This window comes from Falco peregrinus, chromosome 6 (assembly GCF_023634155.1).
Source record: "Falco peregrinus isolate bFalPer1 chromosome 6, bFalPer1.pri, whole genome shotgun sequence".
Lineage (NCBI taxonomy): Eukaryota > Metazoa > Chordata > Aves > Falconiformes > Falconidae > Falco > Falco peregrinus.
Window position 1 is genome coordinate 68,534,994 of NC_073726.1, and position 19,598 is coordinate 68,554,591.

At 43.8% G+C, this 19,598-nt stretch overlaps 1 protein-coding gene across 5 annotated transcripts in view; it reads left to right on the forward strand.

Annotated features, from left to right (window-relative positions):
• IQSEC3 (IQ motif and Sec7 domain ArfGEF 3) overlaps nt 1–19,598 on the forward strand; it is a 107,077-nt gene that overhangs the window by 33,461 nt on the left and 54,018 nt on the right. For all 5 annotated transcript variants that reach the window (XM_055808563.1, XM_027793011.2, XM_055808568.1 and 2 more), the window contains exon 2: nt 12,869–12,949. In XM_055808563.1, coding sequence (XP_055664538.1) covers nt 12,869–12,949 — 81 coding nt within the window. The remainder of the gene's footprint in view (nt 1–12,868; nt 12,950–19,598) is intronic.

A 19,598-nucleotide genomic window follows, 5' to 3' on the forward strand; every position in this document is an offset into this window, starting at 1 on the left:
TTGCATTACTGCCAAATGATACTTTCTTTCCAGAGCAATTACATATGCAAATTCAGCTGCTCTGGGTGTCAACCAGCTGCTGTGTCCACAAGCAGCCTTGAACACTGCCTACTTTCCATATGTCAAGGCCCTGGTGGAACCATGTGGGTGTGTGTAGAAGGGAAATGGGGAAACTGAATTTCCACTGAAACAATGATGACTCCTATCTGTCACCTGAGGCATTAGAGTCATGTCTCCAACTGGTCCTGCTCTTTTCCTCTGTTCTTCCCTTTCCCACAGCAGAAGCTCAGCTCTGAAGCATCAGAGAACAGCAAAATTTAGTCTTGTGTATGCCGCCAAGCAGCCTGTGTCTGGTTCTGCATTCGTAATTCTCCTTGTCTTGCCCAATTAGGAAACCACTCCACTTTCAGCTGTAGGTGTCATTGATGCAACAGCCACAGGTACCTGCAGGTCTGGCAGTAACTGAGTTTCCATAGTGAAGACCCCAAACCAAGGGCCTGAAGCAGCCTTCTGCAAGCCAAGCCAAGCCAAGCCAAGCCAAGCCAAGCCAAGCCAAGCCAAGCCAAGCCAAGCCAAGCCAAGCCAAGCCAAGCCATGCCAAGCCAAGCCAAGCCATGATTTTACTCACTGCATTCAACTGCACCCTTCTTGCTATACTGTTTTGTGTCAAGCCTCAGCACACAGTAGAGTCTCAGCAGCTCAGTACTAGGCAGTAGGTCTTACCCCACAGAACAATCTTGATAATCTTTGATGAACATGCAGAATAAAACCAGTACTTAGATTTAGTGCATCAGCCCAACATGGTAGGAACAAACTTTTAAGCTTGTCTTTAAGAGCTGGTGCAGCTTGCTGTCATGCTACTCTGGTGTCCAGTGTTGAATACAGAGCTGCCTGCAAGGGCACAGAACTGCAGTGATACAAGCAGCAAATGTGGGCATGCATTTCCGTGCAGGAGCAAGTAAGTTTACAGAAGACAGTGTTGCTAAGGTGCACGAAGAGCTCAGTGGTGAGCCATTTCTGTGTATCAGCTAATTTGCATGTTTATGGGATTCTGAATATTGAACATCACTCCTTCATATAGCTTTGTATCATTCTCCAGTGCTGAGGAACAGTTTGATTTTAGCCTCTCGAAAATTCCAGGACTTTCTTCCTGTATTAAGGGGTTAAACATGAGCCACATGAGTGAAAGGCCAGTAAGAAGTCTAAGCCTGATTAAAAACAGATCTAAAACTCAGTCATAACAAAAATCCTTTTACTGAGTCCAATTCTGACACTTATTCAAAAACTGAAAATAATTTATTCTTACTCAGGAAGAGACCTAAATTCCATTTATATCTCATAGTCCCAGTAATTACAAAAAGGGTTGCTAATTCCACTTACACAAACCTTAGCCTTTTTGGTAATGTTCATACATGTTAGCCCAAAATAGGAGAGAAGAAAAAAGGTGTTTACTCTGCTGGCAGAGCATTCAGGCAGAGTGCTAGCTCTGGATCTCTTTAGGAGGACCACGTACTCATTGGTATTAGGCTGACAAACTATAATTATTATTTGAAGAACTGGAGGGGATTTGGAGAATGCTTATCAGTATAATTAAAAGTGAGCTTTTGCCAGCTATTTCCATTTTGTGTAGTTATAAATCTATTATTTGAACAAAGAAGAAAGGGCCTTTGTGTCGTACAAAACAGAGGAGGTATGAAAAGATGTTTCAAAGCTACAGAAGGTCACTATCAGCATGCATTTGCAGACATGTAATTATTCCATTACATATATAACCTTTATAATAAATGATGATATTGAAGATAGTTGGAAGTGAGGGATACTGTCCTGGAAAAGGTCACATATTTTTGAAAGGTAATTTTGTATCAATGTACTGTCTTTCAATTAAGAAATTAATTAATACAACTTCTGTTTATGGTAATTATTTAATTGAAATTATTCCAGGAACTTACAGGAAGTCCCCCTCACACACTTCAGTTTTACATAGCAGCTTTCTAGTTGTGATATCTGAAATAAAGTTTTGGCTACAACCTATTAAACCTCTGCTCACTCCCAGTGAGTGTTCCATGTGTCACTAGAGGATCACCTCCATGTGATTAGCTGTGCACATACACTTAGAATATCATATTGCTCTTTTATACAGTAGCTGTTTACCCTGAGTACCACTAGTCACCCTGTTAGCAAGTCAGAATAAATGGTGTTGTGACTTGTCTATCACAATAAGTCATCAACTGTTTCCACCATTGACAGAGGATCTAAACAAGACTAATGGTGCACTTTGGGCTAATGCATAGCCCAACATACAGCATTTCCTCCCATCATAGCCACTTTGCCTTCTTCTTAGTGCTTATAAAGGATCAATCCAATTAGCAGACGGCCATGCTCTATGTGGCTGATGTACCTCTGGGAGAGAGAAATACAGTTTGAGTGAATGGACTTCCCATTGACATGTGATTCAAAGACATTTCAGGAGAGGCAGTCCTCCCCAACCCCTCTAGCTGCTGATGACAAACTTTTCCACCCAGGAAGATTCTTCCTGGGAATTGCTTAGCAAGTACAATCATTTCCCTCATCCCTGTTCCTACTGTGCCTTAGGAAAGAAATTAATAGCAAGAAGAGAAGCTTCTGAGTGAATCACTTCCACTGGGCAAATATGACAGCATGAGAAGCATCCCCCATAAACTCAAATATTTCCTCAACTGGTAATTCTATAAGAGATGCCAACATAGCTACATCAGAGATACAGGTACCCCTTTACAGAGAGCTTTCAGCAATGCTAGCTTCTCCCAGGCCATCCACGTGTCCCAGATCTGAATGTTTTGTTCCATCCAAGTGGAATACTATTTCCAAATCTCTTCAAGCTGCTGCCTTTACTAAGGCACTGCATGTGTATGCAATACATTATGTTTACTGCTTTAAGAATCAGACTTTCTTTGTACAGTAGATACTTGATCTTAAGTTTCCTCCTTTGGATAATTTCTGTCACTTAGGCTGACTCTGGTTATAATGAATTAGTTCACAGATAATTGAGAATGACTGTATCATACTTAGTTCACCTTAAATCAGTTATTTTACCTCACTGTAGCTGAAGCACCAAGAGCCACAAAACTGCACAAAAAGTAATGCACTCTAGCATGAGAAATGCTGGAAGTGGGTCCAGAAGCTGTCCCCAGACTTTGCTTTGTGCTGTCAAAAGGAGATTATCTGGCAGACTGGACCCAGAAGCCAGCATGGACTCTCCCCCTCCAGTTGACTCCAGGGGCATGTTCCATTCCTTTTTTCTGCTCTTGCCCATTTCTAGCATGTAAGGGAAATCTGGCAGTTAGCCCAACCACTCCTTGTAGGCTTAACGGATCGATTAGATTTCCTTCAACTGTTTCTGGGTAACAAAATGGACTTGTCAGCAACTATTTTCACTAAATGCAGTAAATCCACAGGTGACATCTTTCCAGTCTTCCTCACTTTTGCTAGTGATATCTGGAGCCTAGATGCTTGGGTAAGGAAATTTCTGTCAAGTAGCCTGTCACCAACAGGAGAAAAGAGTGTCTAGGTCTATGGCAGAGGAGCAGACCCCACTGAGCCAGAACACAAGAGGCCACAGATCATTTTCACCCTCTCCCAGACACATTGCTGACTGACTGTAAGCCCATGAATGCCAGCCTCATACTTGCCTTCATACTCAGACCCTCTTTAGTACACATCCACACACATTTGTCCACCTGTTATGTTCTTTGCACTGAAGTTGGTGCAAACCACTCCAAATTCTTTGTGAATTCCAGGCAGTCATCTGCCAGTCATGCCCACACTTTTCTCAGACATTTCTTCAAGGTAAAAATGAGGGTGTATAGGAGAAATGCCTGCCACATATATGGACTAAAGTAAGCTGAGAAACCAACTGTGCAGGAAGGTATGGCGTTAATATCTCCATCCCTACAAGCAGATGGTGATAAATGAATGGCATATTTGACATATCTGTTATAGTCACCCAACTAGTTAACCAAAAAAAGATCAGATCACAGCAGCATTGGCTCAGATCTTTTTCCTCCAACACAGGAAATTCCATTTCCCCAGCACAGTGCCTTGTGCTTATCCTTCCAAGCTGTGCTGTTCTGAAGAACCCACAATAGCTCCAAGACACACACTTGCGTCAGCATGTCACATTGAATTTTCACTTTCCAAACAGTAGTGTATGCATATGGTATTTTGTACTACTGAGGTGAATTTGTTGTGAGATATTTTATAGGGTCTCTAAAATCAACATATTCTGGCAAGAAACTGGAAATATTCTGCCAGGGAGACCTGTCTTTATCCCATCCCCTAGCACTAAACCCCCAAATGTATAATAATACTATACAAAGGATGTATGACTTAAAATGCATTTGTATCAAGAAACAATATGATGATTAAGCAGGTACTAAGTAGGTTTTAGAGGATGAGCTCCATTCTTTTTTATCATCACATGTCTAGAGAAACATCATGGAAGAAGATACTCTCTCCAACACTCATGAGGTGTTCAAGGCAGGCCAAATTGAGTTTTCATTTTTGACAGGCAAGCAGAGGGAATAATGGTCCTGGTTAAGTTCTCCCCTCCTCACCCCTCCCAGCTTGACTTTGGGGGGCAGAGGAGGGAAGAAGGAAGAACTGAGAATGCTAAAGAAAGAGCTGTGGCATAATAGGCACTCAAATGGACTGAAAGAAGAGCTATGGGCATACATGTGTATGTTATACATTCATCCATCATGCTGACACTGCCAGGGGGTTTCTTCAGCAATTTGTATTTGTAGGCAGTAGTTACACGCTGGCATCTAGACATCTTCTAGGCACATCTTCATTGTTTTCATACAACTAATTAGATATCTAAGCCTGTGAAGGGTTACAGGCAGAGCTAGACAGTCCCTTGTCTGAAATAAGTTAAGAAAATCTGGATGATGTAACTGGCACTCTACACATAGATGCATTATGAACATCTGCCCCTGTAGGCAACAGACCAGAAAGTCAATGACAAGCATGTGGAACAAATATAAAGTGTTTCTGCACAGACTATAGTGGCACATGCAAGCCCTTTACAAATACGTCAGTGATGTTCCAGATAGCTAAAGGACTAAGGATGGCTACTGCCACTTGAGAGGATGTTTCTGATGAGGGAGTCAAGGCAGTGATGACTTGGAGAGCAAAGTAAATCTATAGCCATAAAACCAACAGGTGTGAAGTGGCTTATAGGAAGAGGCAGATGCTAAAAAGTTAGAAAGGGGGAAATAAAACCAAAGTAGCCTAAGGTGTCAGTAAGAGCTTGCTGGGTCAACAGACACAAATTCAAAATCATCTTCCTGCCATCTTTTGCTCAATTCTTCCCCCTGCTTCATTTGTTGTAGTTTCATCCTCAAAAATCTACCATGCAAATCTTACTCCAGAGTGCTTCAGTCTCATTCTCCTCTTTGGAGATTAATACTGTGGCATTCTTTGACTACAGGAGTCTTTGACAGTTTAGAGAAGATTACCAAATCAGCCAATTCCTAAGATGCATCATGGGGACCCTCAGGTTGGGATTGTTATGGTTACTGGGAATGTAAAATAAAATTACAGTTTCAGCCCTGTTGCACTCCTACACTTCAGTATCTTGGCTACTAAGCCCCTTGCCCTTTAACACAGGATTTCTCAGTCAGATTTGTTAATCTGGTTTGTGTAGCTGTTTTTCAGAGGTAACCAACACCAAATGTTCAAAAGGGAAGAGCAAGAAGAGTCACAGTAGATAGCCATGGGACACCCATAAAAGCCACCTTCTAATGCTGAGAAGTTTGAGTCCTATACACTGGCTTTGGAAGGTTCTGCATTAAGTATTCTCATAGGGCAGTGTTTTAAATGTCCTGTTCCTCTCTGAACCTTGTCAAATTCTTGCCATCAACCATATCGCCTATCAATGAGGAGGCCACCAGACTTACAAGGAGTTACAGAACTTAAATTCCAGAAATTACATTGAATTTAGTTTTAATCTTACATGGTTTCCCCGCAATATAAAACTCTTCCCATACTCCCCTCCTTCCAAAACACCAGTGTAATGACCTACAATCAAGATGAGTAATTAAGACAGCTAGAAAGTTTTAGTGAGGGTATTTTGAAGTGAAGAGTGAAGAACCAGGGGAGAAACAGCTAGCTGCTAGAAGGTACTCTTTTGGAAACATTGCCTTTTTCAGATTTCACTTCAGCTTTCAATTCGAGGTTGACAGGAGTCAGAAGTAGATCTAGCATAGGAAGGAGATGATAGAAGGACTAAGGTCTGCAGCTAACCTTAGCTAGGTTGTGTCACAGCTCCATTGGTAGGTAGAGGCAGCATTGAGCTATACACTTTGGAGGAGTCAGAAGACTCTGCAGCTGGCCTTTCATAAACTTAGAATTGCTAAATAGTTCCTGTTTGTGGTTCTCCAGGCCTCATCTTAGGAAAGATAATAGCCAGTAAAACTTCATCTGAGATGAATTCACTTCTCCTTTGACTCTTTCTGCCTTTAATCTTCCCCTTCTAGGCCATGATTTTCTGTGACTCAATCTGTTCTCTTGGCAGCTGTCTGAAAAAAATGCAATATAAAGACAAGTAACAAAAGATTCCAGGAAAGCTGAGATATTCAGCACAAACAATGACTTTTGGTCAGTCAAAGCCTCTAGAATTTCTTCAAAAGGATTTTTGTCTTCAAAAAGAGAAACCAGAAAGGCTACGTGAGTTGGACTAGTAATTTACTGACAGAACATTGCTTGAGGGATCACCATTTGCCTTTCAGCATCGTCAGATTTCTAAGAACTGATGCACGCTTGGGCCAAGGACAAGGCTACTGAACATGCAGGTCAATAGGGCCCAAGCACGAAGCTACAGAGGTTAAGCAAGTACTGGCAGTTGGACAACCCAGTGATCTTAATTGTTGTTGCAGTAGGGGCCACGCCAGCTATCCTGCATTACTGACCAGGGCAGCAGGGGTGATGCAGCATGTTAGAGAGAAGCATGCTCTGTGTACTCATGGTGAGACCAATTTTCATTCTTTCTAGTTTTGGCGTTTCTTGTAGTCTAAAATAATTCATGCAGAAAAACACAGAGCTACTCTTTATGTATGGGAACGGGCCACATTGGATATTTGTTTAATTAAAGCTGACTGCTGGAGAGGAGGGAGAACCACTGTTTTCCATATGCTGTCTGGGTTGGGAGTTTGCTTTTACAGGGGACAGGAGAAGAAGAAAAAGGCATTAGACTTGTTTACTGTAATACAGCTCAGCAGACAGGCATATCTGTTTCAGGACAGCTATCATCAGTGCTAAACTAAGCACTTGTCTGAAGAGAAGATACAGCATTAAGGCAATTTTAGGAAAGTTTTCACTCCTTTGGCCCTGTGATGAGCAATCTAGGTAACTACAGAGACTTTAAATCTTTGGAACTCATCTCTTGTACCCTCTACAATACTAGTTTTTAAGAGAAAAGAGGCTTGGCTCTTTGGGATCCAGAGCTGTAAAGACCAAGGCAGCATGAGTCAGGGGGGCCATCTGCAGCACAGTCCAACTTTCTAAGAAGCCGTAAAAGTAAACCTAACTCCTGAGCTGACAAGACAGCTTGTGCTAGCCAGGAGGTTTGGCACAGGCCTCTCTAAAGTTCATCACAGAGCGGAAAGTGCTGTGGCTGGACAGTTCATTCACAGATATCCCCACTGAGGCTGCAGGCAGCTGGCTGGAGGATACCTCTTGTCAGGAGCAATGTTAAAGACAACTGAGTAAAATCCAGTCAGTTGTCGTCTCTCAGAGGAGAGGGGGCTAATGTTTCAGTTGATGGCATGGGTTACTACTGGGCCAGGCACAGCTTTCTCTGCATTTAAGATAGGTCTGGTCTGTCAAATCCTTGCCTCCGGAGCATGTGTCCCAGCTAGATGGAGCTAGGCACTGACAGGCTCAGGCTGTTCCCAGACCTCCTTTTGCCTCTGTGCTTACCCTTGTGCTCTGCTGCTTCTCCACACAAAACTCACATACTGCAGGCCACATTTATCTCAACAGACACTTCAGCATGCCTTGCCCTCCCTGTTAGCCTCTTCCTCTTTTGTACTACCCAACTACTCTTCACTCCTGCAGAACACCTTTTCTTTCTGGCTTTTCACTTCCAAGCTTTCATCAGGGTGCAGCCCAAGAGATAATAATTTGTTTCTAAAGCAATAAATTGAAAACAGAACAGTTCAATGGTATCCTGACAGACAGGAGAAATCATCTCTCTTCACAATCACCTGCCTGATCTGCTCACAAGAGCATTTGTCTAGCTGCAGTCTCTGCAATGGTTTGCAGGTCTGAGGAAGGCAAGGTGGAGGACATAGAAGAAGAGACAGAAAGGCAAAAAAGCAAGCCCTGGACCTACCCTTTGAATTGGTAGACCAATGCCACCTACCTGAAGTATTTAAAAAGAAAAATATTACAGATCAGCTGACCCCAAAGTAATGAATCTGAGCCAACTGTCACTGGATTGAAGCCACGTTGCCTTCCTCCCTGTTTTTCAGAGGTAAAACAAACCTTATGCTTCTTGGTGTTTAACTCCTCAGAGGCTGCACATTCAAGTTTTGTGTAGCCTTTCTGACTTATGAAGTAAGATTTGTTTAAAAACAAAACTAAAATAAAGCACGGAAAGGAGAAAAAAAGCACCATCAAAAGACTTACACTGAGTTCAGACAGATACTAAATATTTCAGAATGCACTTTAAAGCTATGACGGTTGACAACGCCACAGGGTAATGAAATCCAGGTAGCCACCAGCCATTACAACCCTGCCAGGCCTTCTTGAATCACAGCAACAAAAATAACATCTTATCTGAAGACTTCACAGAGTTAAGAAGACAGCTTCTTTCCTAGAGCACTTACTTTAGGCTTAGAAGTGATAGTAAGGCCCTAGGCCACTTGCCTTTTGCACCCAGATGAGAGCTGCTGTGTCCAAGTAGCAATTAATACAGCCTCTTCAGGGTGCAAAGAGGTCCGCTTCTTTCAAAGCAAGGTGACCCTCTCCCAGCTCCTATCTGGGCTATGCATGCTATGCTGCAAAGGTGAGGGCATGGATTTGCAAAATATCAGATATATGCAGGATCAAGAGATGGGAAGAAAGAGGAAAAAGGATAGTCTCCATGGTGGAACCCAGTCCCTTTGGTGTATGCCTGAGTAGCACAGAAGGAGAAGCAAGCTGTAAAAGAACGATGCAAATAGACCCAGAGCTCCAACTGCTTTTGGGCTCTGGGGAACTCTGATTTAATAGGAGTAATAGGATGTCCTTCCCTGCCCGCAGTCAGGGGAAGAGCTTTCAGCAATATCTTGGAATACACTTTACACCTCATATATTTACCTCCACGAGGCAGTGGCTGCTTCTCACTACCATGGTGGCTTCTCCATGGGAGTCATGGCCCCCAGAGGGGGACTTAAGGATCCCAAATGTCCTGGAGGCAATTTCTGCCTGTGGGCATGATCAGCATCTGGTAGTGGTATGTAAGGTGCACAACGACTCCAGAGATCTTGGGATCTCAGAGGTTCAAGAGGATTCTGGCTTGGGCAGAAAATATGCAGGTTTAGTGTTAAACGCCCATGAGAAATCATGAAAACCAGAGTCAACAGCTGGCTGTGCAGCTGCAGTGCTCAGAGCATACTGATTCTCTGAAGAGTATCTGTGAGATGTTTTTTCTTAAAACGCCCACAGGAGACTAAGCCTAAAGTCCTGTAACTTCACACCACTCTTCCTTTCCATGCTTCCCCTTTACTTTTCTCTGTGTGTCTATTGTGATAATTAACTAGTGAGGCATTCTCTATATACAGGCTTGTATTTCTCAGGTTTTTTTCTGTCCTTGTTCCTTCCTCTTTTTCCCTGTGTTTTCCCTCCCTGTTGTTTGCTTTCTTCATGGGTAATTAGGAATTGGAATGGTGCATCTGCTGTTCCAATAAAAGCAGAAAGCAGTGTAGTTCATTTAGAGAAGTGCTGAGATGAGAAATGGCTGAAATTCGGGGTGTCTATTTTTTGGAAGATTCCATTTGGAAGCAGGTGAAGGGTCTAGAGAACAAATCTTATGAGGCTGAGAGAACTGGGGTTGGTTAGCCTGGAGAAAAGGAGGCTAAGGGGAGACCATATCACTCCCTACAACCTCCTGAAAGGATGTTCTAGCAAGGTGTGTGTTGGTCTGTTTTCCCAAAAAACCAAGTGATAAGACAAGAGGAAATGGCCCCAAGTTCGCCAGGGAAGGTTTACATTGGATATTATGAAAAATTTCTTCACTAAAAGGGTTGTGAAGCACTGGAACAGGCTGCCCAGGGAAGTGGTTGAGTCACCATCCCTGGAGGTATTTAAAAGATGTGTAGATGTGGTGCTTAGGGACATGGCTTAGTGGTGGACTTCGCAGTGCTAGGTTAATGGTTGGACTCGATGTTCTTAAGGGCCTTTTCCAACCTAAATGATTCTATGATTTAAAAGTATGTTGTTACTTTTATTTTGAACTAGGCCCTTTTTTCCCAGTGGTTCCTGTAGTGATGAAATTCATAGGAAATGCCAATAGATAATACTTCTGAATCCAGGCATGCTCCTCAGAATGAATGCCAGCTGTTGCTGAGTCAGCTGAGAGCCGTGTGTATTTCCATACTGCAGCTGATGATGTTTGTGATTCCAGGGCTGCTCTGCAGAGCTGACTGCCTTGACACAGGTGCTCCACACCTCTTGGGCTAGCCAGCTCCCAGCATTGCTGCTTTGGAAGTTGGGAAGAACAAAGAGCTGGGTGGAAAACCTAATGGCCTCCTTCCAAGAGGCTACTTGTATGGCACAGCTGCACTAGAGATGTGAGGTATGGAGCATGGCCCTCCAGCAGCCTGCCAGGCAGTCCAGGTAAAGCCCTGTAATGTGAAGAATCTTCATCAAACCTAAGAAGTTTTCACCAGGTAGTTCAAATTTGATGGATCAGTGGGTTTTTTGCAAAACCAAAATTTTATCAGAAAATTCATGATGGATTCAAGCTGGAAGGAGAGTGCCAAGATGTAGGAGCTGAAGTATTTGTGTGAGCCTGCTTGAACATAGACTCAAATGTGATCCCACCACTTGCTTCAGTAAAAAGGCAACACAAGTAATTTATGGGCACACCAGTCAGATAGATACTTGCCACCTGAGAAGTTTAAATTAGAAATAACATGAGAACCAACAATAAGCAGGCTGGTAGAAGAGAAGTGAGCTGGGTAGTTATAGAAATGGAAGACTAGAAGGTGAATTTGATTTATCATGCAAAGATGTCCTCTCTTTTCCAGCAGGTTGCATGTCACAGGCAGGGACCAAGGGCACAGGCAGAGGTTAGTGAAGTAAAGATAATGCTTTTTTCTTCCCCCCGCTGTGTTGCTCCTGCCAGTCCTGTTGTTTCTAAGGAAATATTCCTTCTGTGAATGCATTGGAAGCCAAGGAAGTGGAAGAACTAAGCAATTTGTTATATTAAGCTAGCTGGGAGGCCAGAAGGAGGTGGCTGGGAACAGTATCATCATTGCCTGTAATTTAGGTATCTTTGTGGCTACGTCTGTCAGATATTGAGAAGGACAAAGATGATAAGCTTCACATTTCAGAGTGACAGAAAGTATGGTAGGGCCTTTGGAAGAATCTGAGACTCCATGACAAGCCAGAAGAATTAGCTTTACTGCTTATGTCTTGGTGAAGCTGCAAAAATATTTTTAGCAGGAGGTGACCCCATTTGAGCCCTGGGTCTCTGCAGTAGCACTAAGAACAGAGGTCTAAGTGCTCTTCCACTGACTTGGAGACAGAGTGTTCTTACGGCATCTGAGGATTCAGCCTGCTCTATTTCCTCTGCTTTTCTTCTCTTTTTGTTTTCTTTTCCGTTCCCCCAGTACTTTCCCCTTTTGACACTGTTGTCTCTTTTTAGTGACTTCTTTTCATGGATGAAAGTCAGTGTGTTCAAACTTGGCTGTTGAATTGTGCTGCCTATGACACCTCAAGGGCCTCCCTCGTGGTATCTTAAAAGAATCTCATTTTCAGAGGTGCTGAGCAGCTCTTCCTGGGTTCCAATACTGTGATAAGTGTGCAACATGCCTGAAAACCAGGCTCCTTACACATGTTTCCAAGCAAGGAACTCAAGAACAAGTCATTCAATATCAGTGAGCAGTTTTGGAAGTTTGGTTTAGGATTTCTTCCTTTGGATTAATTCTTCTGGCCTTCTTAAGTGATAAACCCATTTTTAGCCTTTTGTTTTTTCTGTTTTGCTCAGGTTTGTTACTTCTTATGGTTTTGCTTTTCTATGCTGTGATGTCTTCCTCTCATGGAAGTCATGATCTCAGTCCCCCTACTTGTGCTTGTCCTGTCAGTTTTCTGCTGCTGTTTCTGGTAATGCCCAGTGCTGACGTGCTGAGACCATTTCTTTGCTCTAGAGAGGTTTCAGGAGAAATGTCTGCAGAGTTAATCTAGCCACTGTCAACAAAAAAAGCAACTTATTTGTGTTACAATGTATAGGAGACATATCTAAGGAAACACATATTAGGAGATGTTTCTGTCCCAAAAGAAATAAAAGTTAGAGATAGGCAAAACTGTTTGTCATAGGATGTATGGGATCATGAGACAGATACTGATAGAAGGAAAACTTTTTATTTGGGTGCTTTTGCCCTTTTCTCTACAGCTTAACAGCAGCAGCAGGACAGGTAAGGTAAGGGAATAGAATTGTCAGCCCTCTTCTCTTTTGCTCTCCACCACCTCGGAGTGCAAATCATTCATGTCATAATCAGATTTCTCTTTCAGCATCACTGGGAGTCACTGTCCCCTTGGAACAGCCCTGGGAAAGGCATTCCCCCTTGAGTTTTCTGCTGAGTGAGCTGAACACTGACCTGCTATGGTTTGTTTTTTCTTACAGGAATGAAACCGTTTTACACCAGTTCTGTTGCCCAGCAGCTGATGCAGAGCAGAAGCCTTCATCTCTGGACTCTTCACCAAGGTGGGAAATAGCTGACAGCAAGAACTTTTCTTTTCCATCCCCTACTTCCTTATCATCCATCAGTAATCTTCCTATCCCAGACAAAACTCACATATTTTACACACCCATCTCCTCCGCCCTCCCTTATGTCCCATGTCCCCAGCACTGCTGTACCTCTCTTTTCTCTCCTAGAGATCACTGTTCATACCATTGTGTAATTGCCCACAAACCTCCTCTGGACTCCACTCACCCACACCCATGCACCTCCAAAATCATACTTTCAGCCTCTCTTCAAACATCTGCTTCCATCAACTCACATTCTTGCTTGTACCTTTTCTTAGCCTTCTGCATTACTTTGACACTGACACACACATGCTTCAGTCTTCTGCTTCAGATTAGTTATCCCACATTATAAGGTGCCTGGACACACACCAGTATAATCCATAACCTTTAAGCTACAGCAAAAGTCACCAAAGAAACTCAGGGTTCTGTCTCACACCCTGAGAGATGGTGGGGGGCACGGTTTTACATATGTGGAAATGGTCTGAGCTTGCCCGTGAAAGGCAGTTATAGACAGGTACTAATAACTATTCCAGATTTTATCCAGTGCAGCCAGATGTGGGTACACCAGCAATTGTCATAGCTGTCCCTCATCAGTGAATGACATCACTGCCAAGACCAAGGAGTTCAAGAAGCTTAAAAAATACTTGAGGTGCACATGCTGCATATAGCTTCCATGCTCTGCCTTGTCCCTCTTTTCTTGCCATCTCCTTCTCCTCTCACAACTCCTTGCACCTCCATCTCACAGGCCTATTCCTTTTTCTCAGGCCTCATCACCATTCTATCAACAGCAAACAGGTTTCTCTTCAAACATTTACCTCATCACACTGCTAGATTCTTACTGCTAGACTTTTACATCTGACCTTTGGCATCTCTGTAAGAATCCTGAGTTACTAGGGAGAGCTCTGGACAGAATTGGGCAGCTGAATTGCAGTAGTGAGGCTACAGCATTTTTAAGTGATGGTTCTCTTGTTTGTTCTGCTCACTGGAGCAGACAGTGGTTTCTGATTTCCTTCCAAGGAAACGTGTGGGTACTGGACAACTATGAAGAGAACAGGGGTGAATGTGTGTGTGTTCAAAAGTAGGGTTCAGCCACACTTGGAGACAGGGTAAAGAAGCAGGACCTCTCTTGCCCATCCATGTATGAAGATAGAGGGGTTAACCCCCATGATGTTTGTGCTGAAAGCTTTCAAGCTTTGGTAAAATTAATTTGACAGCCCCGTGGGACATCTACAGCTGGACCTCCATGGCAGATGGGGAGATGCTAGCAAGGAAGAGGAGACAGCAGAGATTTCTGTGGCAGGGACAGCCACCTCTCACTTGCATTTCTGGAGAGAGTTTTGGTTATGTGCTCTATTTTGTCTGAACTGAGGCTCAGTTTTGTTGTAGTGTTCTATTTTCATACCCTAATCCTTAATCCTGCCCCATTCTTTTCCCAGCCTTCATCTTATTTCTGATCAGTTCCCTTAGTTTCTAGCATTTTCTTGTCCTATAAAGCTGTCATTTCTACAGTGTCTTAAGCTCTAGGGTCATTGTTATGCTTTTTGTCAGGCCTTCCTTTTGTCTCAGTGACTCCCAAAGGTTCTACCCATCCCTTGAGCCTGAGTTTGCCTGCCCTCCTTGTGCTGGGTGCCACACTAGATTTCTCACCTGGGGTTTGGCAGGTAAATTGAAGAGGAAGCAATCATTTGTTGCAGTAATTTAACAACTTTGGCAAGTTGCATCCAAAGATGAGTCTGAACTACGAAAGTCAGAAGTTGGGATGAATGACAATGACCCCTACAACATGTTGCATCTGAGCTTCCAGTTAAGGGGTTTCTCATACTGATGCCTGTCCATTTCATGCCTTTTGTAGTTTGTCCCATTCTGCAGGCCTCCGACTTTCCTTACTTTTTTCCCAAGGCTTTCTCTTGTCCTCGCCTTTTCTAATGCACCCAGACCCCAATAGCAGTCCTGAATCTGTCCGTGTGTGACACAATATTCTATGTGGACACAGATCGCTGAAGCCACCTTGGTTATTCAAAGGTGAGAAACAGGCATACAGAATTTTCGTTTTTTGAAACGGAGAAGCTTTTATATGCGATCTCTCTATGTGACTGTCTCAGGTGAGAAGAACATCCGTACTTCCCACAGTGTGCCAGAAGAAAGACAGCACATGCAAGACTATTGAACTCACCGATCAGCTTTATGCTGGTCAGAAAATACCTCCTAGCTTCTACCAGGTCCTGCAGTCAGCCATGGGCTTCCTTCATATCTGAAGTTACATATACAATACAGTGAGGAGGGCAAAAAAATGGCAGAGAAGGAAAAACACAGGGTCACCATGGAGCTGATGTCCATCGCTGATAGCTGTGCTGCTCTGGAATGACTCAGTACGCTGCTGGGAGAGGTTCATCAGATCATTTACAGAGCCTGTCACCCTGCTCAAATCATACAGGCTTCCCATTGAACCAAGGCAGAACAAAAGTCAATCAAGACTGAAATATGTGGGTCAGACAACCTGAATAGGCAATCAGTTCCTGGGTGAGCCAGGCATATCTCTAAATAAGCTCGTCAGGACTCCTGATGTGAGAGCCTGGGACACAGAGGCTCCCTGTGCAGCTCTCCTGAGCCCCACTGAATGGACAGCCAGTCACAAGCGGTGCTGTGGTGAAATGTGATAAACCAGCTCAGGTCTATTCTTTCTTTTCCCTCTCCATGATCAGGCATTTCTCTAAATGAGATAAATCCTGTCAGAACTGATGCCACTAATAACCATCAGCCGTCTAGTTTTAATTAGAGTTTGCTTCATTAATGCCCCAACTCGTCTCTGCACAGCAGATTAAATAATGTACTTGCAGCTCATTTACACAAACCCCCAAACTGCAAGGCTGAGCTGCAATCCTTTAATTAAACAGCCCAGCTGATCCCTACCGCTGCCTCGGCTCATCAGTCTAAGCCGATTAAAGAGAATAGGGACTAATAAAGAGCATAAACAGGGAAGTGACTCTCATTTCTTCAAGGGACTTGGAGACTCCAGTGGTGATCGGCTGCTTTCTCCTCCTCTACCAGGAGCCTTAGCTCAGCCCACATCACTTCCTCCTGGGACCTGCAAGAGTGGTCCTGCTTTCAGCCTTACCTTGTGGGACAGAAATCCTTTAGGAGACTGAGAGAACATGGGCAGCAGGAGGGCAATACAGCAGGGAAGGTGAAGGTAAAGAGGGACATCAATGCACTAAGAAGAGTGACTGCCTGACTGCAGCAGAGACCAGCAACAATAGCCATGCAGCTCAAGCATGGGGCGGAAGAAGGAAACAGGGCACAACAGTAGAAGGTTGGCAGTCAGGAACACTCTGGGACAAAAGTTTGTCTCTGCTTGTGGTTTGTGATGGTCATTGTTGTTCTTGTGTGGTCTTTGCTAATGTTTGTCCTGCAAGATTTCTGACTCTTTCTTTGCTACCTGTCCAGCTCAAGATGCGTTAGCTTCACCTGGGTGGGGATGATTAGGAGCATGCCTAGTGTCTAACCATTCAATAGAAGACAACTCGATGAGGCGGTTGCAATTATTCCCACTCATCGTTATGCTTTGCTTCGAGGACTGCCACAAGCGGTGCTATCATCCTTTCCTCCAGCATGTGAATTCCCTGGGTGGGGGTTACAGCTCCATGAATTCAGCAATGCAAATTTCCCACCTGGTTGCTTAGCTGGGTCGCACCAGCAATCAACGAGACTGGTGCTGAGGCCATGAGTATTAGGAGGCAGTTTGATCCCAGAATCTGCCCCCAAGAAGCTCAGAGCCAAAGTACAGTATGAGGCGATGGCAGCAGCAGACAGATTCCTGTTGCTGAACTCAGGGCTTCCCCATTTCAAAGTACGGTGTAAATTCTGGACATGGACCACCATTGTCTCCACTGGATCTGCGCACCACTGGCTTCATGCCATAACCCATCCTGCAGGTCAGGCTTCCACTGGGGGTGCCAAAGACCGGGTTGAGGGGAATGAGGAGACTCCATGGATGGCAGTAGGAGCTAACCCTGCTTCTTCACGGAGGTGCTGATTAGACTCTGGTTTTAGCCAAACCCTATAATTTCATAAAGCAACTGCTCTTTTTTTTTTTTTTTTTTTTTTTCTTGCTGGCTTCTGCCTGTTAACGGCAGGGTTTCATTCGAGGGATTTGAATAGCCTAGTAATTGCATTTCCCACTTCTCCCAGTCTCACACAGAGGAGACTGGCATCCCAGAACAATGACCTTAAAATGTGTCCAGCAGCAGCCCAACTTTAACAGGATTACATACCATTTTCCTTTGTGTGGGGTAATAGGGCTGAGATGAGAAAGATTTGTTTCTATTAGAGTAATGAGAGGAAATGATGGAGTCACAATTGGAGGGAACAGTATATTCATTCAGTTGCCTTTCATAGGCTTTTCGGAGCCTGCCTCTGGCTTGCCTGCCATGCTGAATAGGAAATCAGCAGAAAATCACCTCTGTTCCAGTGGTGGGAAAAGTTCTATGTACAAGTTTAAGTGCCTGGGGCTGGTCCACTTTGGCAGTGGACATGGGGATAGCACCGGAAGGCTAAAGGATCATGTCACGAAGGAGACTGGGTGGGACTGTGTGAAGGGCAGGATCAGATCCCAGATAGCTCTTTGGGAAGGGAGGATGTTCCACCTACATTTGTGGGATAGGGAAGGTCCTTCCTATCTGGAAGATGTGCAGATGAGACCTGACCTGCTTTTAAGGCAAAGGAGACAAAAAGTCCTCCCAGGAAGAGGAGAGGTCAGAGATCTGAACAGTCTTCTGGAAGGGCTTCTATGTGTACTGAGAAGGGCTGGTGTCTGAAGCATCTACGGAAACATCTATGGAAAAGTTGGGCAAGCTCTGCTCATATTTTCCCATAATTTTTCCTCACTTTCCAGTAGGGAGACTGCTACTTAGATCAGGATTGAAACACAAATAGTGCAACTGGCAAGTGTTTATGATTATGGACCAATTAAATTGTAACTCAATATAGTTTAGACTTCAAACAGCTGTGTACTCATTTCCAAAGTGCCTGCTGGATTAGTCGCTGTCACGGATTGGTTACTGCCTGGCATCGCAGCACCAGTTAGTGGTAAGGAGAAATGTAAGCCATTGGACACATCTCCAAGCCAGCCTTCCTCGCAGTTCTGGGGAAATTCCCTCTTGCCCCACTTCTGACTTGCCGAAGTACTCAAATGGAAATATGTGTTCTTGTTGGGAGAGGTCCTTTAGGTGCTTGTTGCCCCATTTTTGTATGTGTGAGAGTGAAAAGTGAATGGACAGGTTTTGGACAGTTCTTTGAAATCAAACCTTCAAACATCTTTCTTCCCAGCTCTCCGAGCTGCATAAGAGTATGCTGCACACTAAGCAACACATGGTTAAAAAGCAAAATCTTATTTCCTTTTGGAGGTCTGCTGTCTCTGACTCTTTATGTCTCTTTATGTGAACTTTCTGTTTCCATTGAGTGTGCATTTGTTCTTCATCCTTTGAAGTCACGCTGGAAGGCACTGGCACAAGAGAGTCATGAATATTATCCACTGCACATTAGCAGCATCACGTCCCTCTTTGGCTCCCCACTGCTGTAACCCAGGAGTATCTCTTCTCCTACTACAGCTCTCAATTTGCCCTTGGGTCACTCTAGGTCCACTGACAGTTAGATCCTCCTGAGAAATCCACAAGACTGCTTGGATTGTGAATGCAATACCCTTAAGGGTGAAGCCCATGAAGTTGATGAGAACCGCTCCCCAAGTTGATTCTCCTTTTAGATACCACTGAAGCATCTTGACAAACAGGTGGGGAATGATGATTTTCCACCAGTATCCATCACTCTTCAAGCATTACAGAAAAACAACTGAGCTACTCATCATTTTGTCTGAACTTGTGAAAGATTGACCTTGCCTTACAGAAAGAATGCAAATCCAGTTCATGAAATGGGAAATTAGCCTTTCTGGTTTAGGATTGCTCTCAGGATATTGGATATATAATCTGGAGGTCAGTGCTTCCTCACAGCTCAGAGGTACTCAGTGGCCCTGGCCCAGGTGTGAAACATGATGGTTCTAGTCTGTATCAAATCGAATCTATAACCTACCACACAAAACAGCATAACAACTCTGACTAACTGGCCCCCAGCTAGCAGTGTCAAGTGCAAGCTCTTACAATTAGTAGACCGTGGAGGATGAATTCTTCTCTGATTATTAATGCAGAACACTCCAGGTCAGGCTTACAGCACCTGGACATGCCAGTGCAAAGCAAGCTTCTACACCCATGGCCTGTGCCTTGTGTGCTCTGAGCACAAACAACTTTATATACAGAGTTCTTCAGTCTGACTTCTTTCATTCATGCTAAAGTCCTCCACAGCGCTGTTTCTGAAAACACACAAGAGAAGTTTGAGCAACATTTCTGCTTTGTTAGTGCATCCTGTTTGTGCTCCTTTTCTCATTTATTTTCCTTATTGAGGTCACAGGCATAAAGAGAGGATTTTTTCTGCTTCTTAACAGCTCATCTACTTCTTACTCTTTCCTCCCTGTAGACTTAATAATCCTGTTCAAGATACTACAATTGGAGGTTGTAGGGATGCTGTAAACAGGCAGGGATGGGTCAGTAAAGTCCACATA